The 23004-nt window shown below is 36.9% G+C and overlaps 3 protein-coding genes across 6 annotated transcripts; 1 reads left to right on the forward strand and 2 right to left on the reverse strand.

Annotated features, from left to right (window-relative positions):
- Positions 1–2621: 2621 nt before the first annotated feature.
- LOC127789931 (transcription factor DIVARICATA-like) lies at positions 2622–5717 on the forward strand. The gene is made up of 4 exons (XM_052319037.1): positions 2622–2997; positions 3158–3254; positions 3364–3989; positions 4316–5717. Exons 3-4 carry the CDS (start codon positions 3577–3579, stop codon positions 4806–4808), a joined length of 906 nt encoding a protein of 301 aa, XP_052174997.1. The 5' UTR covers positions 2622–2997; positions 3158–3254; positions 3364–3576; the 3' UTR covers positions 4809–5717.
- A 1299-nt stretch (positions 5718–7016) lies between these two features.
- LOC127787979 (uncharacterized) lies at positions 7017–11747 on the reverse strand (the record flags this gene model as incomplete). The annotated part of the gene is made up of 5 exons (XM_052316130.1): positions 7017–8255; positions 8754–8955; positions 10188–10370; positions 10448–10536; positions 11684–11747. Coding segments are annotated over 5 exons (1029 nt in total), but the record flags the coding sequence as incomplete, so codon positions are not given.
- LOC127810445 (uncharacterized) lies at positions 11684–22988 on the reverse strand. 4 transcript variants are annotated; one of them, XM_052349961.1, is made up of 9 exons: positions 22551–22988; positions 22068–22272; positions 21874–21964; positions 19577–19722; positions 19057–19300; positions 18598–18702; positions 18344–18526; positions 17383–17584; positions 11684–11829 (listed from the first exon to the last, which is right to left on the reverse strand). In XM_052349961.1, the coding sequence occupies exons 1-9, from the start codon at positions 22729–22731 to the stop codon at positions 11783–11785; spliced, it is 1404 nt and encodes a 467-aa protein (XP_052205921.1). In that variant the 5' UTR covers positions 22732–22988; the 3' UTR covers positions 11684–11782. The 4 variants fall into 4 exon arrangements, with proteins under 4 accessions (XP_052205921.1, XP_052205907.1, XP_052205928.1 ...); XM_052349947.1 differs by lacking the exon at positions 11684–11829 and adding an exon at positions 15899–16616 and having other exon boundaries at positions 22551–22986; XM_052349968.1 differs by lacking the exons at positions 11684–11829; positions 21874–21964; positions 22068–22272; positions 22551–22988 and adding exons at positions 15899–16616; positions 20882–20900.
- Between the last annotated feature and the right edge of the window lie 16 nt (positions 22989–23004).

The following is a 23004-nucleotide window of genomic DNA, read 5'->3' on the forward strand; positions in this document are numbered from 1 at the left end:
TTCTTATACTTAATTTCAAATATTGTTTCTTTACATGTATATATTCTATGATTGAAATATGCTTAGAATATTTTTTATAAAAAAATCTCATAGTGCATATAAATTTTTATCAATCTGTTGCAACTTTTTATGTTATGAAAAGTATTATTTTTAATCAGCCCTTATGCATAATTCTTTTAATATTGCAAAAATAGTTAGAAGGAAAATCTTTACTTCTAGTAAGATCTTAAAGCATTTTTTTTAAATTTAATTAGAAATGAACAAAAAGTCGCACAAGATAGATTTTAGGAAAATTCTATTTACACCCACATGTTTTACTCTCTAAATTCACCTCCTACAATTACAACAATTATTTTTTGAAAATACCATTTAGTGTACATAATAATCCCACTTGCTTTTTGCACACATCATCATTGCACATTATTGTCTCGCGATAGTTCATCATTGCAAAGCTCCCATCAGCAGTGGTGACGAATATGACAGCCCATAATCGTACTTGTTGACGACCACAAAAAATACAGTCGTCTATCACCGCGTCAATCAGTGACCATGCCGAACATGATCACTCGTTATCACACCCGAATCCCAAGGTTATGGGACTTTGAAAGCACCCTAAAACTTAGGGCCCAAGACGTTGATAGGCGGCCACATTTGTCATAATCGTCAATAGAAGTGATGTGACGAGGGGCGGCCATCGACATGTGTGATGATGGTGTGTGTGAAAAGCAAATGAGAGTTGTGTACATTAAATAGTATTTTTAAAAAATAATTATTATAATTATAAAAGATAGTACTGGAAAGTAAAAAGAGATAAATGCAAATAAATTTTTTCTAAATTTTATTAATAAAAGGCTTTTTTTTTTGAGATGCGCCTATCATGATATATATATATATATTAAATTATTATTTGAAGATTTATAACTTTTCATTGACTGAAATGCCCTTAGACAGTAGGGGTATCTTAGATGAATGATTAAGGATATTGTCAAAAAGTCAAATCAACATTTGATTTGGGTCATAGGATTAAAAAAGGTTACCATAAAATGCAATTTACACGGAATGCACCGCCAAATATGTTATTACTTGGAAATTGATGTAACTAGAGGTGTCTAGTTCAACGGTGTTTTGCACGCGCGCGTGGGAACTGGACCTTCTATTCTCCGACTCAATTCCACTAACCAACAATGTTTAAAAAGTTAGAAAAAATAATAATAACACTGTAAAAGAGTTGCATAAAAAAATAAATTTAATTTTTCTTAGAAAAAGAAAAATATAAAAGAGTGACCGAAGGCGGTTTTGCCAGGGGCGGTGGTTGGTTGGCTGGCTGGCTGGCTACAGCCAACAGGCTTCAAGAGCTGTGATCACCTGCGGCCGGTCTCGTCCGCCCTCCCGACCAAACGAGCCTGCCTCACCACGTGGCAGCAGATCAGAGCCTCAAATGATTGGACCCTTAAGTCGACACCAATCAACAGGCAACAGGCAGGTCGGTTTTCTGGGTGACGAGGAGCCAGCTCCAGTGGATCACGGCCGCCAACAATAATGTGGGAAGCTGACCAATCAGAGTTGGCTCAGGAGTGGGGTGGTCCCCACCTTATTAAATTGCAGCTGTAATTTTGAATTGGGTGGACCGTGAGATCTGACCGCCATTTTGGCGGCCTTTTCTTAAACAGACCCACAAGAGGGAGTGTGCCGTTTTTTTAACAGTTTAAAAGTGGTAATTTTTAATTTTTATTTTTAAAAAATGAATATATAGTATTTATTTTATTTTTAGAATTATAACTTATAATTTCTACTAATTTTTAGGAAGGGTAGAAGTTGGAGTATCCCAACTTCTACAATTTCTAATTAAACAGTTATATTTTTGTGATAAATTTATCTATATTTTTAACAAAGAATTATTCTTCTGTCCACTCAATCAAGGGTCTCTCTTCTTCATCGCCATCTCCATTTTTAGATCTCTTCTTCTCTCTTATCATCTTTATATCTCTCTATACACTAATTAATTTTTTTATAACACTTGAAACTTATACATATACACTAATTAATTTTTAAATTATCATTTTATAACTATTAAGAATATTATGGATAATTATATAAAAATAAGTTATTTTACAATTTATGATATCAAATATCATAACTGTCTAAGAAGTTGTAATAAATAAGTTCATAACTTATTCTAAATTTTAGAAATTATAATCTAAAAAGTTAAAAATTATAATTTCTTTAATTAAGTTGCAACAAATGAGACCAATAAATAATAAAAAATGTAAAAATAGATTGGATTGGTGGTAGTAGTAATGATAATCAGAAGCGTTGATGGTTGGGGATTATGGGTTTCTCATGGCCGCCGTGGCATGGGATAATGGTTTTATGTTCTCTGGATTTTAAGTTTGATTAATCTTAGTGGTGGCGGTCTTGTAAGTGTGAGGCCCCACTGACAAGTGGTGCACGGGCGAGCTTCCATCGGCATCATGAGGCGCCAACACATACACAATTGGGTAAAAAGGTTAAAAACAAAAAGAAAATTAAATTAAAAGAATATTAAAACAGGGCATGGAGAGAGAGAGAGAGAGGTATTAATAATAAGCACTTTTCTTTTCTTTTTTCATTTTGACATAGTTGCAGTGTCCACAATCGCAATTCCATCCAATCACAAACCACCACCATCAAATCACAGCTCTCTCTCTACACAGACACTCTCTCTGTTTTGCTCTCTCTCTCTTCCTCTCTCTGTGTGTGTGCAGAGATTTTAGGAATATAAGATTCATTTCCTGAGGTCTGGAAGTTTGCTTTTCCCAGTCTCGCCATCTTCTTTAAGCTTTCTTCCCTTTGCTTTTGGTGCTCACGGTCACAGACCTCAAGGGAAAAGGAAAGCGAGCAGAGCATCCTACTTTCCCACCTTTTATTTCGTTTCTGCGAGTCTCCCAATTTTCTCAGAAGGATCCTCTTGTGTTAGATTTCCATTTCCTTGCTTTTGCCTGCTCTCTGACTCTCCAGGTTGCGTAGTTCTCTCTCTCTCTCTCTGTCTCTCTCTCTCTCTCTCTCAGGAATTCTCAGCTTCTCTCTCTTTCCTAATTGGGATATCAAGAGGTTGAAGCTGAACTAGTCCAAGTGTCTGTGTGTTACTATTCTCACTTTCTAGTTTCCTCTGTTGCAGCTCTAGGAGTCTCTCCGTTTCACTTCTGGGGAATTTTTTTTTCTGGGTTGTTGCTGTTTTGGTTTCCCGGAAAGTTTAGTGGGTTCAGACGTTGGAGGTAGGATTCTAGGGTTTTTATCTCGGGGAAGATAGTTTCTAGTCTTATTCTTCATTCTTTAATAATTTTGAGATATTTTCCGCGATTTTGAAAAGTTGGTCTTTTCCAGATTCCTTAGGGAAGGGGTGGCTATTGCGGAAAAAGTATTCTGATTCCTCCCAAAATGCTCCCAGATTTAACCCTCATATCGCCATTGTAAAACTCTGCATTTTTCCGTCTCCACTGTTTCGGCACATTCAAAAATCTTATCTTTATGAATAATCTTCTACCCAAATTTTCGAATCACTAGAGTGATTGATTATCTTGGTTTTGATCGGTAAAAATGGAGATTCTATCGCCCGCGTCTTATCTTTCAAGCCCGAACTGGTTGCTTGGAGAGAGCAGGAGCACGAAATGGACGCCGGCAGAGAACAAGATGTTCGAGAATGCCCTCGCCATCTACGACAAGGACACGCCGGACCGGTGGCTCAAGGTGGCGGCGATGATCCCCGGAAAGACGGTCGGGGATGTAATTAAGCAGTACAAGGAATTGGAGGATGATGTCAGCAGTATTGAGGCTGGGTTGATTCCTATTCCTGGGTATAGCCCTTCTCCTTTCACATTGGAGTGGGGGAACGGCGATGGATATAACGGGTTCAAGCAGGCTTTTGCCGCCGCCGGCAAGCGGGGCGCATCGGGCCGGCAGTCGGAGCAGGAGAGGAAGAAGGGTGTTCCCTGGACCGAGGAAGAGCATAAGTGAGTTCTTCTTCATTCATAATTCACCTTCTTTATGTGGAATTCAATGTGAAATACTTATTAGGATGGGATCGCGCACATCATGTATAGAAATTAAGAAAGTAAAAAAACGAAGGAAAAGGAAAACATACAATATTTGACATGGTTCTGACTCAATGGATGCATCCACGGTCCCGCGACAATGGAAAAATTCATTCAATATAGTTGGAGTTTTCCTAGTTGATGTGCTATTTTCTTTGTTGTATCAGAGCGTTTCAAGGCTTCCAATCTTAGTTTTCCATGAATTTGCTTGATTTTGATATGGGTATTGGGTGGTTAAATTGCAGGTTGTTTCTGTTGGGTCTGAAGAAGTATGGAAAAGGAGACTGGAGGAACATTTCTCGCAACTTTGTGATCACCAGAACCCCAACTCAGGTGGCCAGCCATGCCCAGAAGTACTTCATTCGGCAGCTTTCCGGTGGAAAAGACAAGAGAAGAGCCAGCATTCATGATATAACAACTGTGAATCTCAATGATGATCAAACTCCCTCGCCGGAGAGCAAAAGACAGCCGTCGCCGGACCAGTCATCCGGCGTCACCCAGCTCTCGGATTCCTGCCCGAGCCGGAGAGCACATTTCCGATGGAACCAACCAAGCGATGGAGCAGCAATGGGATTCAGTCACTCAGCACAAGGAAACAATATTTTCATGGCTCCCCATGGAATCAACTCCAACTCATTTGGGCTTAACAAAATGCAGGCTATGAATGAATCCTCATTCATTGGAGCCAAAAGCTGGGCTTTCCAGATGCAATCTGCTCACCACTACCTTCATGGATGAGATGAATTAAAGCCCCAAATGCCTCATCTTCTTTAAGTTCAGTAGCTTGCCTGTGTTTGTGCTTTTGATTTCTTTTCCTTTGTGTTTTGTGAATACAGTTAATTTGGGACATTGGAGCTTAGTATTTAGTCCTTGAACATGAAGCAGATAGGACTATGTCTTGCTTGGGGCTTTATATTCTGAAATGTGAAACCAGTCAAGACATTATCAGAACTTAGGCTCCCTTGTACCTAATGTTTAGCACTCAGATATATCTTATATTGAGATATATTGTAGTTAACAAAGGGCCTGGTTACGAGGTCTGATTACCTATCTACAAAGGATTTTTATATTATATTATATTATATATATATATATATTTGCTGGATGTCTGCCATAATTAGGTTTCTTCCTTTTTCATTTTTTGGCCACTCAAATCGTAACTTGATCTATGATCAAATTTGGTTTCTACTTCATAGGCTATCTAGTTTGGTATGAAATCGGTAGGGTCTAAAGCTAGTTTTATGCACTTCTTGATTGCGTATTGGACAAGAGCTGAACAAATCAATTTGAACGCAGAGGGCAAGTCATTGGATACTCTTCTTGGAATTCAAAGAGGCTGAGTCACAGGGCACTCTCCATGGGATTCAATGGGCACCCAATTGCTTGCCTTCCTGCCATTACAGCTTCCAGAGCATACAGTTACCTACCTGAAAATACATTCACTGAAAATGGCCTACTTGACCATGCTTTGAGTCTACATTCCACTAATTGGAACATCACACGCTTCTTCATTCTACCCCTCTTTCTTTCTTTTATTTTTTAATTTTGATTTTAATGATCTTCCTTTACAAGATCTTTTGCAAAGAAGACGATCCTACAAATAGCAGGCTTAGATTTGGATTATACCAAGGAATATGTGGTAGAGAGCAAGATTCATGTAAGATTACAAATTTAATGTATCTCTCTCTCTCTCTCTCTCTCTATTTATTTATTTTTTTTCCATAGCTTTGTTAGGCATCATTTAAGAAACTTCCTTAATCATTATGAGATGAGGGTTTTGCTGAAAGGACAAGGTATGTGAATGGTGGTGAGACTGTTTGGCAATAGGACGGTACTGTTTTTCTGTGAGTCAATGGTAGCATTATGGTTTTGAGATTCAAGAGTACCATACCTATTACCCACCACCAACTAATAATAGTCCAAAACGCTCACTGTTGTCTAAACTGTGGAGCTTATTGTGACTATCAATGGGGACAAGCTGTATAGCTTTTCATTAGGCAGAAAGGGGCCTCTACTTTTTGGGATTAAGAACATCACAATTGTGATATACCACATTTGGTGGGGAAAAAATCTTATTTCACCTTTAATTTTCTGTACCTCTACTTCTCAAGAATCTTCCCCCTAATTAAGTGCGCGGTTGAACTAATAATCTTTCATTAAGGCAAAGCTGACACTGATTAAGTACCCTCTCTCTCCAAAAATGAAGCAGAATTGACCAATGGTCTTGTTATCTACTACTGTTACAATATCAGTCAGAATACAGTTTAAATACAAGATTAAATTGTATAAGGGCTCATTTTCTTTATCAAATGCAATTACCGCACATTATAGTTATGATATTTTTTGTACAAAAAATTTAGCAAGAACAACAATTTTCTTGTCTCTGACTCTGTATTTCTATCTATTGTCTATTCCAAACCCTGATAAAATAACAGTTGTGTTAGGTAACTATCTTCCAATGTAAAACTCATTACATCAAATATGAAGATAACATGAACAACAATTTCCCTATAAACAAAGCACATAAAGGATCTTAAACTCCACAATTGCCAACCACTAAATTCAACTTGATTTTTTTTTTTAATTCATACCATATTGGACATGACCAATGAATTCAGCTAGTTCACTCAACTCCTTATGGTGACAAGCGTGTCCTTATTAGGTACTGAAATGAAGAAAAAAAATAAAATAAAGCAGACAAATGGTAAGAAACAAATCTCAACCTGTACCTTGCTGTTGGTAGCTTTTAGTTGGAATCAACATTGTTGTTTCTGCTGCAACCATCACCAAAAGAAGCCCAGTAACCGCCCTCCTTGTTACTTGCATATGGTATATTCTGCCCCCACCCATTAAGCAAAGAATTCAATCAAAAAGGCCACATGCCCATTTACAAGTAGCTATTTTGGTACAGTAAGTGACAATAACTAACCGACTTTTCTTTTTCAAAAGTAGAACCCTTTCTGCATGCAACTTGCATACTAAAAAAAAAAAAAAAAACTCTCCCACCACTTTATTCTATACATTCATTCTACCGCCTTGCTAGTTACAATCACAACCACATATCGGTACCGCCGGGAATTTGCTCTTTCGGCCATCGCCTTTCCTTCTATTGCACCCAATGTTCTGATTCTTTCCCTGTTATTAGGGATAAGTTAACTGTAATGGCATCTTAACAAGTGATGCCAGAAATCTTAGAGGGCCATAACTCAGGCTGCTGAAGTTTTTATTCTTAGTATACCGCTTCTGGTTCTGAGCCACAGAGATCTATTGATAATCGCTTTCGGAAGCTCCTGTAATATATAAGAGAAAAGAATATACAAGGGCGGAAAAAGAAGATGCATCGTATATCGGATCAATTAACGTAATCCCATCCCTCAGGATTGATATACTAAGGAAACCTTTCTACCTGATAAAACTAAAATGGAGAGCAAGAATAATTTTCTTGATGAGAAAATGGCTAATATAAAAGTAATGCCATTGGCCTTATTCACAGTTCATGAACACTATACAAAATCCTGACATAAGCCACCATGCAATATAAAAATTGATAATGAACAGGTGGCTGCCCTAATTCAGTGTGTTTTTAATAACTGAGAGTAAACATGCACTGATGACTTCCTGAGTACAGAGTAAAGTTATTTGCCCATGAAAATTTGATAAGGTGCCATGCCATATATCTTCCTTTCCTGACTGTTCAGCTCGAAAGCTTCAAGTTGTTGCTTGTTAAACCAAAGCCAAGGGGAAACAGAGGGTCAAAGAAGTTGTCTCCTGCATGCACAAGCAGTTGCTTAACACTTCTAAGCCAAGCAAATGGGAGTCGGCCTTGGAACTCATAATCTCCAAATATAGCATCTGTTATTCCATTTCCTTCACTGCCAGGCAACCAAGCAGCAACCAGCGCATCTATCTTTTCCAAAAGCCAGGGTTCAATAACTAAGGGCCTTCCAGAGATGAGAATCACCAATGTGGGAGCTCTGTCCGCAACTATGCTAATAAGTTCAGCTCCATTCAAGGGAATTATCAGCTCAGTATTGTCACCTCCAGATTCTGCATATGGTTCTTCCCCAACAGCTACAATGGCAAAAGAGAAATCTTGACCAATAAAGGTATCTGGTGATGGATTTGGCTCAAACACCACTTCTGTTTTGTCCCCCACTGCTTTGATGGCATCCAAAATGGTTGTCCCTAGATTGTAATGGTATCATAAGCTTAGTGCTTACATATGCATACACATTAGAAAAATTAAACAAAATACATGCTAAAAGTTTTATCTACGTCCAATTATTCAAACAGAAATCCAGTAGAAAACAGAATTATGGTGTTCAATTATATATTGGATAACATGAGTTGTCTACAGTATTATCTAAATAAATAATTGTTTACTCTACAGAGGCTAGTCATCCTTAAAACTTGTGCTAGAGAAGTAACTTCAGGTAACAATGATCACCTGCCTGTTAACAATAAATATCCACGCAAACCATGCAAGACCTGATTTTGAGTGTTTATGCAGAAGGAATTTTTGCTCCCATTCTCTTGCCTTTCTTTTATTTCCTTTTAATGTTACTAACTTTATCATCTCCACTATTTAGTGAAACCATGTCTTGGTTAATACCATCTATATGTAGTGAAAATACCAGTACTCGTGGTGATAAATGTTGAGCATAACTGTAAATATAACCATACCAATCGTAATTCTCCCACTGGTCCCAGCCCAAGTAGCAGTCCACCCTCCACACTGATACCCAAGATCATCAGCATGTGTCCCAGCAACCAGAATCTTCTTAGAATTCCTATCTAGTGGAAGAAATGGTTTTCTTGGATTCTTTCCATTCTTTAGCAGGACCAAGGACTTGCGAACTGCTTCACGGGCTAGTTCTCGGTGCACCTGAAAATTATGAAAAACAAAGCTTTAGTTGAAATCAATAATTGAGTTGGTTATCAGAGTACCAGTTCAACCCAATGGCCAAAAATATTTGGTTGTCTAAGGCTGCAATGTAAAAGTACAAAGGGTATTGCACAGTTTGAGAGATAGGATATTGAAAAGAACTGATTTCCTAGTACCAGGTTCGGGTTCCCCCCAGCCAAACTAACCAAAACAAACACCCAATACTGTTTGATGAGGGAATATTTATAGGGGGGCAATTTTACTGTGCTACCCCTAGAGGTTACTATTAACTTGGAGCCATGTGTGCTAGTAAAGGTCAATGGGCGATCGCCACATGTCAAGTCTTAGGAGCTCCACTTATCTTTATAATCTTTATTATGATTTTGAACTAAAAGAGATAGAGAGGAAGATTCAGTCAACCAAGAATATCTCCAACATTCTAAGAATTATCTCCATTAGTGAAGGTTATCTTTTCTCCCCATGGAAAGTGGATCAGCATCTATTTTTGAAAGGTATCTTATCTCCTATTGGAAAGGCCACGGGACATCTATAAATAGAGTATAGTCTCTACAGGTATGGGGATCTGACTCCTAATGGACTCATATATTATTTTCCATTACTATTATACTCCTCAAAAACCCTATGAACTGACTTGGGCGTCGGAGGGATCACGGGGAGCGAGTCCTCACCCTTTTTGTAGGTACTTGGTCTGAGACAGAAGAAGGTGATCGGCTCCGCATCATCACTGTTATTCTCTCGTGGCACTGCAGGGAGTCTGAATTTTTTGCAAATGGCAACAGACATGAAGATCTAATAACAATGCTGGTTCTTAAGCTAGGGGTTCTTGCCAAATGCCAACCTAGCTATATCTCTCAGTAGGGTAGTGAAAGGATAAAAAATATCAAAATAGAGGAGGGAGCGCAGAAATTTATAAATGTTTAACTATTTCTTGACAAGAGCACATCCTGTTTGTGAAATAGGAATGCTAAACACTGCCACGGACAGAGCTCAAAACATCTCGGCAGGCACGTGATAATCTACTACATTTCCTTAAATGCGGACGACCATACATATATGCAAGCTCATAAAAAGTCACAGGGCAATGGCTGACCGGAAGCACACAAGGGAATCAACTACCTTCCCATAAGGTCTGGATCAAAGCAATGGAAAACATGTAACATTCCTATATCCAGATTACCAGTTCATCATTATCATGTTAATTTCAAGATTACCTTACAACCAACTATATCCAGCAGAGACCTATCAGCCATGGGATATTCAAAAATCCCAGCAACAAATTTCACTCTCAAAATTCTTTCAACAGCGTCATCAACCCTGGCCAATGGTATCACTCTTGATTCCACCAGATGCATCATGCCTTCCAAAAATAGTTCATATCTAAAAGGCACCATCACCTGCGAATTTCGTGGGAAGAACCATGAATTGGTAGAGTCCCTAGGGTATTAATTTGGAGTTAAAATTTAGTCTCTACCATATCAATTCCTGCATTGACAGCAGCTAAAATGCAATCGCGATAGTTGGAGCCGAAAGGATCCGAAAGCCTGTCAAGTGCCTCCCAGTCTGAAATCATAAAACTTCATTTAAATAGGTACAATGCACTGGTGTCCTTCCATGACCAATCTCATTCATAAAAACCAACAACAAAATAAATAGATGAACTGAACTGAACTGTGTTTTCCATGTCTTGAAATATGAACTGAAAATTAATAAGAATGAAATATTAGAAGCCATCAAGAAAGTAGCACATCAAGTAAATTTAGAGACACAATATGACAAACGTTGAATTGTGATGTATAATGGGATGACGATGTCATGGTTAAATTGTGTCATTGTTTGCCAAACTAACAGAATAATTTGTTCGAAATGCAGAAAGAAGAGCCTATTTAAGGGTGTTTCTGCCCATGAATTATCAATATAGTACCTTAAATCCCAGCTTTTTCTTTCAAGATTTTAGTTAGAAGGAAATGGTGAGAATGCAGTCTATTCCCATTCCAGCTCGAGTATGATGCCATAACAGTACAAACACCCCGAGAAATAAAGTCCTGATAGTGTGCCATATGGATCCTCTCTAAATCATCATAAGTTCCCATCGTGTTCCCCTCATTTATGCCCTTGCCAGTACCCCCATCACCCACGAAATGTTTGGCACATGCGATAACCTTATTTCTGAAATCATATAGACTAAACAAGAAGTTCTGGTAAGCTCCATTTTGGCCCTTCAGTTCCATCAGAGGTATAAGATCTTTTGAATAAATTGCAAACGGTATCTAAAATACTTGGATTGCAGTTGAATAATCGAAATTGATTTGTCTAATGACCTCCGTGGAAGAAAATTATAAAAACTTTTTTATCTGTCCACTCCTTATCTGTCCAAGGCTCAAATGGTGACGTCGGATATAGTATATGAACGATCAGAAACTAATTCTGATTGTCATGTATTTTTCAAAAGACTCTAAACTTATTTATATGCATCACGCAGATCAAATTCAAATTCATTCCATTATTTTGTTAAAATTCAAATATTAATGAATTTGAAATAACATTTATCTTTATTGTTAGGAAATTTATGGCAATGTAACCGCAATTTTAATAAGAGAAGATGGAAAAAGATGAAAATTAATTGCTTAAGTTATAATATCGACTAGAATGCACTGAGTAAACCACGATAGTAGTATGAACAGGAAGACCAAAATTGAGTTTTCTTTACCTTCCAGCCAGAAAAGGGTAGCCACTTGGGTGTGCTTGAGGTGGCTGTCCCTGCAATCCCGATACGATGGAAGTCATCTTTCTAACAATTTCAGTGTCTTCACTGTAAGACTCGTAGGATCTTCCCCATCTGGGATCTCTGCATACCTGGCAAAAATGCCAAGACTAAACTAATAAGTTCCTATCAAGACAACAGTAACATATAAGTGAAAAAGAATAAGAGCGTTTACGGATGGCTCTTATGTGACCAACATTTTATGAAAATACGAGAGACATTTATAATTATTTTTTTAAGTAAAAAAATGTGAAAAGAAATTAATTACTATTTCACCTTATCAGGTATCATTTTTTAACCCTAAAAACGTATTATATAGATGTTATCTTCTCTCTTGAAGAGAAGTATTTGAATGTCACGTTAAATGTAACATAATCCATAAACTAGATATTGATCTAAATTCAAATTAAATCTAGATATTTTTATCAATTATGGCAAAACTCAAAGGTAATCTTTCTATTTTTGTTTAAATTTATTTTCTATTTATAATGCGAGCCACCATGCAAATTACTTGCCCTGTGTTCACTTTTATAAGTAATTGCCATTTCCATATATGAACGAAGAAGAGTTCATCAGATGGTCGGTGAGACGATCTCCAGGAACACAATGAACAACAATTCCTTAAAAATTTTAATCACAACAATATTTTAATTAAATCAACACACATAACAATTGTAAACTATCCAAAAAAAAAAAAAAATGTCTCTTAATTTTTTTTTATACCTCTTCGTTATTACTATCAATTTTATTTTAATTTTTTTCATGATAAAAAAAACTCATTATTTTTACCCTTTAAATACATAATAATTTTATTTTATTGCATACAATAACTCGCAAATCACACATAAAATAAAAATTAATATAAATGTTCTCTCCAAATGACAAAATTTGAAAAACCTAATAGATTCACAAACCCGCTTAAATACTTAATATTTTATCAATTAAAATTAACATTTAATCCAATCAAAATTTTAACTCTTAATTTCCCACTTAATTTCCTTAAGGGAGTTATCGACCAATCAATCACAACACAAAACCCCGTGTTGTCCGATTGCAAAAGGCCTGCTTGACTAGGCTTCCATTTCTAATGTTTTGCATTTGTTTTCATTATTTTTAAAATTAAATAAAAAAAATGACGTTTAGCTACTTATTTTATTTTTTAAAATCGGAAAAAAATTCATATTCTTTCCTTAACTTTCCTTTTATATCCTTTCCATAGCTAGTGTGACCTCAGACGCCAAGGGAATGACCCTCTCTTTGGCGGCAAGAAGCAGAACGAACACCTATACAAGGAGGAAAGGGAGAGGAAGATAAAAACACTAAAAACAAATCAAAATTAATCACGCAATTTGTTACATCCTTTCCAATTTTAAAGCTAAAGTCTACCGACCTTCACAAAGTCATCATATATTTTAGCATAAAATTCTAGGTCAAATTGGAGGTTTGAAATTGCATGTCCACGTGTATGAAAAAAATATATCAAAATAAACCCTTAAAAGAATAAACTTCAATGGTCGAATGTTGGCTTTCAAGAAAATACAAAAATAAGACTGTTTTGCTAAAAAAATCCAAATAAGTTGTCGAAATTTGTATTAAGAAAAATTGATTACGAACTCTAGTTTTTGGACATATTTATAGTATTTGACTAATCTAAATCCATCTAATACTTGTAAATAAAATTCAACTAGAATTTTGATAAAAATAAATTTTAATCAAACATGAAGTAGAATCTTAAATCAAGTAGAATTCTAAAACTTATGAAATATTAAAATACTATTTACTATTGTTTCAAAGCCATTGTTCCAGTTTAGTTGGGTCGGCCTTGGGTCGAGTTTTGATTGGTGATCGCATCATTCACCTCCACTTGAGAAAAAACTCGACCTCGAATTTTGATTCAGGTAAAACAACTCCATGTTCGAAAAGTACAAAGAGAGATTAGCCACATTAAATGTTTAGAAATACCCAAACCCTGACTCATTATAAGGATCAAAGGCTGCATAGTATCATGAAGGCCACCCACAACATGAACAACTGGAACAGTTCCTGGTTCAGAACCCTTGAACTTTTCTACTGAGAGAACATGAGCAAAGACATTCCCTTCCCTCTTAGCCCTATCTTCATTTGTATGGGTCCAACCATCGCCATGTTTGTTACCTTCTGCTGCCACTATATTATTACTATTAGATTAAGGACGTTGAACATTCCATCTTGAACATTTTTTTAATCTGGTAGATCTTATCATAGGTCATCCTCTCATCAGCTTTCTTGATTTTAACTCTTCAACAGCTTCCAAATTCATTCGTAAATTTTTTTTACTTAGAGAAGCATTCTTTTGCAACTGTTTCGAATATAAATTTATTCCATGACTACCAGTAGTCTCTCCATCACTTAAAATATTAATGTTTGAATCCTCCTTTGGTCCAAGCATTTGATAAGTTATAGCAGCAACTACTATATCATTTTTAGTTTCAGAATCTAATTTCAGATTAATACCGAAACAAGTTACACTACCCGAGTTAACTAGCTTGGGAGATCCAACACCCTTATCCACAAAGAGACTCATGTGACCATCTTGCTTTTGCAATTGCAAAGGTGAGTATGTGCATATTGCCTTCAATTCAACCATGCCAGAGCCTAAATAAATTGTAGAAGGATCTACTACCATAGCCTCCATCTTCTTTACAATCATAAGTCGATCAAGAGAAACACCATCATCTTGGATTGCGAAGCAATGCCTGAGCCATCGAGACTGGAAAATACCCCAATATGAGTCAACAATCTTGGAGTTTCTGTCATGTTAACAGCATAAACTAAACTTGAGTTTGCAAACGTTTAGGTTGCTGGGATAACATAATGTTCAGGATCAAGGTCCAAGTTCACTGAAAAACCATTCTTTAGTTTATACTCATCGTTTCCTTAATGGTTGTGTTGTTGCGCATTCCTCTTAACCCCTCTACCACTAAGGTTGGCTATCATGCGACCAATATCATCCTCATCGTTGCTATAATCCATCATTGGTCTTCTAGGATTAACGAGGATAAGATTAATGGCTAGTCTTCCCAATTTAATGTAGTCGGCTTGATTCACACCTTTAGTCTAATTTTGGTTATCATTAACTCGTTATAAAACCCTCAATTGGTTGCGGATTCGCTCCAATTGCTGCTGCATTGTACGAGTTATTTCCCGTTGTTCTTTGATTGCTCTCCAAACCACAGGCAGCCTCCGATCATCGTCACAAGGTTGGTTGCTACCGTTACTTTCAAAATTGGCCATCTGATTGGTTAATTAACTGCTCTGATACCACCTGACGTAAGTGTAGCTCGTGTGTGAAAGAAACACTTGAAAGAATAAACTTCAATGGCTGAATCTTGACTTTCAAGAAAACGCAAAAATAAGATTGTTTTGTTAAAAAAACCCAAATAGGTTGTCGAAATTTGTATTGAGAAAAATTAATTACAAATTCTAGGTTTTAGGTATATTTATAGTGTTTGACTAATCCAAATCTATCTAATACTTGTAAATAAAATTTAACTAGAATCCTAATAAAAATAAATTCTAAGTAAAATTCAACTAAAATCTTAATAAAAATAAATTTTAATAACATGAAATAGAATGCTAAATCAAATAGAATTCTAAATGTGTTTCTTTATATGACTGTTTTTTAGTCGATTTCTTAAATGTGTTTCTTTATATGATTGAGTTGTTTTTATATACCTTGCCCAAAAAAACAAAATAACTGTTACAACTTCGAAGCTTGAGCAATCTTAATTACAAATTAAATTCATTTAAAATTTGTCTACTAATAATAATACTATATTACTTCCTAAAAAGATCACCCACTATAAAAAAATATAGTATTCAAACCTGATGTCCATACTTTTGACACATGAAAACAAACCTTTGGAAGAATAATTTACAAAATTTTCAGTTCATATCCACCCTCAATAAACTAAATTTGTCAAATATTCATGATGAGGTTGAGTAAATATTACCACCTCTAAATTGGCCATAGTCTAGGGATATGTTGAGAAGTAGAGGACTTGAAAAATGAGTCTTGTGTTCTGTGTTTTTGGCAAGAAACTCAACTAATTAGCTGAACTTTTTTTGGGGTATCATATCCATATGCATGTCACTCTCCGGTCATGCTCATGCAGCTCATAATTGGCAAAATGAGTGGTCTCACTCAGCATTCCATGAATAAGCTGTACAAAACCCTCAGATAAGCCACCGTACAGTGGTAACATTGATGACAGACAGGTGGCTGCTCTTATTTAGAAGGGTTTTCATAATGGGTGAATGCAAACGTGCAATGATGAGAATAGACTGGTTATTTGCACACATGAAAACTTGATGAGCTGCCTCCCATATCTGCCTTTCCTGGTGGTTCAGTTTGGAAGCTTCTTGTTGTTGCTTGTTAAGCCAAAGCCAAGGGGAAACAGGGGGTCTAAGGAGCTTTCCCCTGCATGAACAGGGAGTTGGTTAACACTTCTAAACCAGGTCATTGGAAGTCGGCCTTGGAACTCATAATCTCCAAATATAACATCTGTTATTCCATTTCCTTCACTGCCAGGCAACCAAGCAGCAACCAGGGCATCTACCTTTTCCAAAAGCCAGGGTTCAACAAGTAAGGGCCTTCCAGCGATGAGAATCGCCAGTGTGGGAACTCTGTCGGCAACTGTGCTAATAAGTTCGGCTCCATTGAAGGGAATTATCAGCTCAGCGTTGTCACCCCCAGATTCTACATATGGTTCTTCCCCCACAGCGACAATGGCAAAATGGAAATCTTGACCGGTAAAGGTGTCTGGTGATGGATTTTGCTCAAACACCACTTCGGTTTTGTTTCCCACTGCTTCTTTAATGGCATCCAGAATGGTTGTGCCTAGATTGTAACGTATTATAAGTTTAATGCTGGCATGCATCCACATCGAACATATCAAACAATAAATGTTCAGAACTGTTATCTGTGTTCAATTATCCTACCAGAAATCCAGCAGAAAACAGGACTATGGTGTTCAAATCTATATCAAAGAATATGAAATTTTGTGATGCTATGTAATTATTGTTAATCATATGGACAGTAAATGAATAGTTATGCAATATTAGAACTTTGCAAGTGTTATATTTAGTAACTTTTGAAAGTTAGAAGATATTGACTAATAAAACTGAATCGTTCAGATAAACAGGTACAAGAAATACCTCCAAGCGGTCTACCAACAATAATCGCATGCTTATTAACGATAATATAGAAGGAAACATGCAAGACCTAAGTTTGAGTGTATATGCAGAATAAAATTTTTACTTCATCCCTTTTACCCTCCTTTACTTTTTAAGAGAGCAAACATTTATAGCGACGGTAAGGTTTTTCCTATTGATCTGAAGGTCATAAGTTCATGTTGTGGAAACAACTTCTTTGCAAAAAGAAGATGAAGAAAGGGGAAGGATGCGGACAAATACTACCCTCGCAAAGCGTGGTCGTATTCACATTCCCCCTTTCCTTTTTCTTTTCTTTTTTTTTTTTTCCTTTATGTATCATTACCATTATCATAAACTCTATTTACTGAAACCATATCTTGATTAATACCATTTAAATTCAAAATACTACTACTGGTGATTCATCCTGTGTATGAGAGCAAATATACCCATACCAATTGTAATTCTTCCACTGGTCCCAGCCCAAGTAGCAGTCCACCCTCCACACTGATATCCAAGATCATCAGCATGTGTTCCAGCAACCAGAATCTTCTTAGAATTCCTATCTAATGGAAGAAATGGTCTTCTTGGATCCTTTCCATTCTTTAGCAGGACCAAGGACTTGCGAACTGCTTCACGGGCTAGTTCTCTGTGCAACTGAAAAATAATGACAGAAAAACTTTAGATGAAGTTAATATTCAAATAGTTTATCAAGTACCAATGAATGCCATGCAACAATACGAAAGGTATTACATAGTTCGAGAGATAAGATATTGAAATGAATAAAACTGATTTCCTTGTACTAGGTTCCCTCTGGCCCAACAAAGCAAAACAAAGATCCAGATGCCTGTTTTTCTGTGTCGTCACAATGGGAATATGATTTTTCTGCAAATGGCAACCGGCACGAAGGACTATCAAGCAGTGCTGGTGCTCTGCCCTGTCGTTCTTGCCAACCTATACCTCTGAGTAGGGTAGTGAAAGGAGAAAAAAATAGAAGGAACAGCGATGACATATGGGCATAAATTTATACCTATATTCCCTGAGAAAAACCATATCCTGCCTGTGAAAAGGTAATACGAAACACAGGCTTGCATGGAAGATGCAACAAGCATGTCAAGCATGCAATAATCTACTATATTTCATTGAACTGGGGCCATAACACATACACATTCACATAGAAACAGACAGATATGTGAACAGAATTACAAAAGCAAATCTACCATCCTCTCATAACTTTGGGATTGAACCCATGCAAGCTTGTAAGATCTTGCGTGCCAGTCAAGAGACTAAACCTAGGAGTATTTTAGAAGAAAAAAGAGAGGGTTGGGGGGCTCAATCCTGATGAAGAATGTAAACCTGTAAATTAAGTTTACCATAAATGTCAATAATAGTAATTGTGTTCATTTTCGAGATTACCTTACAACCAACTGTATCCAGCAGAGACCTATCAGCCATGGGATATTCAAAAAGCCCAGCAACAAATTTCACTCTTAGAATTCTTTCAACAGCATCATCAACCCTGGCCATCGGTATCACTCCTGATTCCACCAGGTGCTTCATGTCTTCAAAAAATAATTCATATCTAAAGGGCACCATCACCTGCAAATTTCCAAGGAAAGTATGAATTGGTGGAAGCCTTGGGCTTTTGTGAATTTAAATTTAGTCACTACCATATCAATTCCTGAATTGACAGCAGAAGCAATGCAATTCCGATAGTTGGAGCCTCGAGGATTTGAAAGCCTATCAAGTGCCTCCCAGTCTGAAATCACAAAACCCTGCAGCAGAAATTAGTCTGAGATTTAAGTAGATGTAATGCTCTGGCACTAGCCAATCAATCTGATTCACAAAAACCAACAACAAAATAAATGGATGAGCTAAACTGTACTTCCATATTTTTAAATATGACTTGAAAATTAAAAAGAAAGAAAGATTAGAAGGCTTCAAGGGAAGCATCACGTCAATGAAATTAGGAGATTCTTAATAAGACAAATGTTCAATTGTGATGTAACTTGAGGAAAGTGTTTAAGTAAAATCGTATGCCAAATTAATAGATAATTAGACAGAAAAGCATAAAAAGTAAAAGATGCCATCAAAGAATATTTCTGCTGATGAATTATCAACTTAGCTACCTTAAATCCCAGCTTTTCTTTCAAGACTTCAGTGAGGAGAAAATGGTGAGAATGCATTCTGGTCCCATTCCAACTTGTGTATGATGCCATAACAGTGCAAACACCCTGAGAAATACAGTCCAGATATGGAGCCATATGGATCCTCTCTAAATCATCATAAGTTGCTATTGTATTCCCCTCATTTATACCCTTGTCTGTACCTCCATCACCAACGAAATGTTTGGCACATGCAACAACTTTATTTCTGAAATAATAGAAACAAAGCAAGGAGTTATAGTGAGCACCATTCTGCATCTGAGTGAATCTTAAAAATTGACGTTAGTGTTTTTTGTAGTCCCTTGTTAAAGTTCAATTTTGTTTAAGTCATCTTGTCGAAGAAAGATTGAGTGGTATTGGCGTTTTGGCCCTTCAGTTCCATCAAAGGAAAAGGAAAAAGATGAAAATTAATTGCTTGAAGTTAAAATACAAGTTAAAGCACAACAGTAGTGTGAAAAGAAGACAAAAATGGATTATTCTCTACCTTCCAGCCACAAAAGGGTAGTTGCCTGGATGTCCTTTAGGTGGCTGCCCCTGCAATCCTGATACAATGGAAGTCATCTTTTTAACAATTTCTGTGTCTTCACTATAACACTCATAGGTTCTTCCCCATCTGGGATCTCTGCATACCTGTCAAATGCATGAAACACTTAACTAAATTATTATAGAAGGAAAAAGAAACATCAGGAGTAAAAAAGAATAAGAGAGAAATTGACTGCTCTGTCAACTCATCACTCTGAACACCTAAAACTTACATCTTGAGCCCCGGTATCAATTCTCCTGGAGAGAAGTGATTGGATTTCATGTTGGTTCAGATAATTCATGAGTTTGATGTCTATCAAAGTAAAAATTAAATCAAGAAATTTCAATCAATTATGGGCAAAGCGGTAAAGAATTGTTCTTTTTGCTGAATTATTCATTAAATTATTTAAAGAGAGCATCATTGTTATTGAAATAATGAAGTCAGTGACAGTTTTTTGGGGGATTAATTAGCACCATCACATATGACTAATAGATTTCAATGCGGAGCAAATGCACATATGCAGATGTTGAATCAGATGATACAGTAAGAGAAATTATTGATAACCCACTTTAGATTCTTATACTACAAGAGCAGCATCATTAGTTTTTCAATGGAGTGAAGAAAATGTTCAGAACTCTGTCTATGCATGTTCTGTGTTTTGACATTACCCAGATGATTCTAAGGCTAGATAACAAAGTAGGAGTGTTAGAGTAAGTAATAGCTAACATAGAACTTATGCGGTGCCCCCCTCAAGTACATAATTCCATTCTAACTATGGATTATGAAGCTTATAATATGAAGATGTGGAAGAGAGCAATAGGGCATAGGTTAAAGCTTGAAACAGTAAAGAAGAAAGATCTTCACTTGGTCTTGGTGACTTGGAGGAAACGCATTGATAATGTATGTGGAAATTTGATATGGGGGACTTTCAAAAATAAAGATGTCTCACACAAATATATTTAAAATTATGCAAGATGGGCATAAGGGACCATGGCCATTGTAAGTATTATCTTAGGAGACAAGATGTTTTCATGTTATGTTACATTTACATCAAGGATCTGGTTAGCTCTCACCTTTTGCATTACTTATGGATGCATGAACTAGATCTGTGCAAGATAAGGGTACCATGTATGATATGATTTGGTGGCAGTGTCTTGTTTTTTAGCTAGTTGAATAAAAGAAAGTGTAAATGCTAAATTGGACCATTGGACAGCAGTTCTAAAATCAATAAGTTCTAAGATAGCCATTAGCCAGACTCTATCCTACCTAGTGATGGAGAGGTTTGTATTGATGTAACCCATGAGATTAAAGTAGGTTGGACTAAGAGGGACAATACTTTAGGCTTTTTGAGAGAGCAACACAAGCCTACAAGATCAGAAGAAAAATTTTACACCATAATTATAGGATTAGTCATGTTTTAGGAAATCAAGTACTAGCCAATTAAGAGATAACATGTTAGCAGAATGGATATAACTGAGATAAAGAGTTAAGATAATGGATATGCAGAAAATTTAAGAAATAAATTGGGCAGGAACATCCATAACAGAGAGAGTTATATAATGAAAACAAATAGAGAAAATTGGTTAAGAAAGTTTAGATATATATGATGAAAGTGATAAATTATTTCCATTCAGGACAATACTAGAAAAGGCAAGAGACTGAAAATGAACTTAGGTTTAGGGTTTAGGGTCATGTATATAAACTTCCACGCTTCAGTTTGAGATAGTCTCATCAAATTTCAACCTTAAAATTTTTACTAGTCCTTGTAGATTCTAGTTACATGCAATAAAGTTGATGCACATAACAGTAAACTGCCAGAAAAAATCTCTTCTTTATTTTTTCTTGATAATTACAATTTTATCAAAAAGGGATACAAGTCCCATGAAGCTCTGATGGTTAGTTTTACTCAAAAGAGTTTTGTTCCCAACCCCTCAGGAGGCACCCTTTACAGAACAACATAAGTTCAGCAAATCTTTACAGGAATAAAAAATCTTAAGCTGAATTTGAGATTTGAAATTGTGTTGTTCAGTTACTTAATTCTTACAGTTAACTAACTGAATGCAACAAGACAGTTTTCTTTTTGATCGCATATGTTAAAAAATACTTGTAACTTTGCCTGTCTGTAGAAAAATCACTCACCACATTCATTATTAACATGGCAATGAAGTAGATAAAATTTAATTATGGAAAAATAAGTTAAATAAATAAAAGAATGGAAAGAGAAATTAAGAATCCTTGGCGAAACAAGAGCCACGTACAGCCACACAAGGAGCAAAAACATATTGAACGCCACTAGCCCTGACTTCAAGAGCGGTCGCGACCCCTATCCTGTATGCCAAATCCGCATCTCTAAACAGCATTTCAACTAATCAGTATCTCAAATCGGTAACTTATAACTGCCTGCCTGCCAATGGCCAATACAACGAAGAGTGAAATGGATTAAGGAACCAACCTGGTGGCTCCAAGGCCGATATTATGGGGAAAAATTGTGGCACCGTAGACATTGTTGTTGCCATGAACAGCGTCAATGCCGTAGATCAGTGGAATGCCGAGGCGCGACTGCAGCGCGGCCTTCTGAAATCCGTCCACCATGTCCGCCCAATCGGACGACTTCGCTTTCTCAAACGGCAAACTTCCACCACCACTTAGTACACTACCTGAATAATCCATAAATCAACGTATATATACGTGAATACACACCCCCACCTCCTCGCATATACTTGCAAACCAACCGAGCAAAGAGATAAAACGAAACGAAGGTGCACTAACACATTCAAGAAACCAGTACATAGACAACAAAAAATCGAGGCCTAGATTTCCAAGAAGCAACAGTCTGATACACCTCTCATTGTGATTGGACTTCACATCAGAAGTCAATAAAACTATGCTAAGAAAATATACCACTCCGTGCAAATACATAGGCGCAAACACGTACCGATAGAGAGGTCCCGTATGGCGGAAGGAGTGGCGACGGCGCGCTCGATCTGAGTCATCTGACCGATCTTCTCCTTCAACGTCATTCGCGAGAGCAAGTCCTTGATCCTGGCCTCGATCGGCTCCCCGGCGTTCTTGTAAATGCACTTGTCCTCCACGGCTTCAACTGCTTGCTCGGCCATTTCTCTCGGGTTCTCACAGTGAATTCAGAAACGTCTCTCCTGGATTGGAGTGTAGGACTTAAGAGAGGAAGGAACAGACGATTGGCGCTATTAAATAGCGGGAAAAAAATTGACATGCCGTTGGAACGTACGGTGGCTTTACTTCTGGATAGCAATTTGACGATCGGATGGGGCTACCCCCATCTTCTCGGCTTCTCCTCGTGATTTGTCTACCTAACATCCATCACCCGGAACGAATTGTTTTTGTTTTGTGTGTGATGACGACGACTACGA

Source organism: Diospyros lotus, chromosome 1 (genome assembly GCF_014633365.1).
Source record: "Diospyros lotus cultivar Yz01 chromosome 1, ASM1463336v1, whole genome shotgun sequence".
In the NCBI taxonomy this organism is placed as follows: Eukaryota; Viridiplantae; Streptophyta; class Magnoliopsida; order Ericales; family Ebenaceae; genus Diospyros; species Diospyros lotus.

Bases quoted from the DNA above. Each gene is read 5' to 3' on its own strand.
- LOC127789931 (XM_052319037.1), top strand. From the start codon at position 3,577: ATGGAGATTCTATCGCCCGCGTCTTATCTTTCAAGCCCGAACTGGTTG. The intron at 3,990-4,315 runs GTGAGTTCTTCT...GTTAAATTGCAG, and splicing joins TGGACCGAGGAAGAGCATAA to GTTGTTTCTGTTGGGTCTGA.
- LOC127810445 (XM_052349947.1), bottom strand. From the start codon at position 22,731: ATGGCCGAGCAAGCAGTTGAAGCCGTGGAGGACAAGTGCATTTACAAG. The intron at 18,527-18,597 runs GTAGTGACTAAA...GGAAATTTGCAG, and splicing joins TCAATTCAGGAATTGATATG to GTGATGGTGCCCTTTAGATA. The intron at 17,585-18,343 runs GTAATCTCGAAA...ATTATTTTTCAG, and splicing joins TGGATACAGTTGGTTGTAAG to TTGCACAGAGAACTAGCCCG.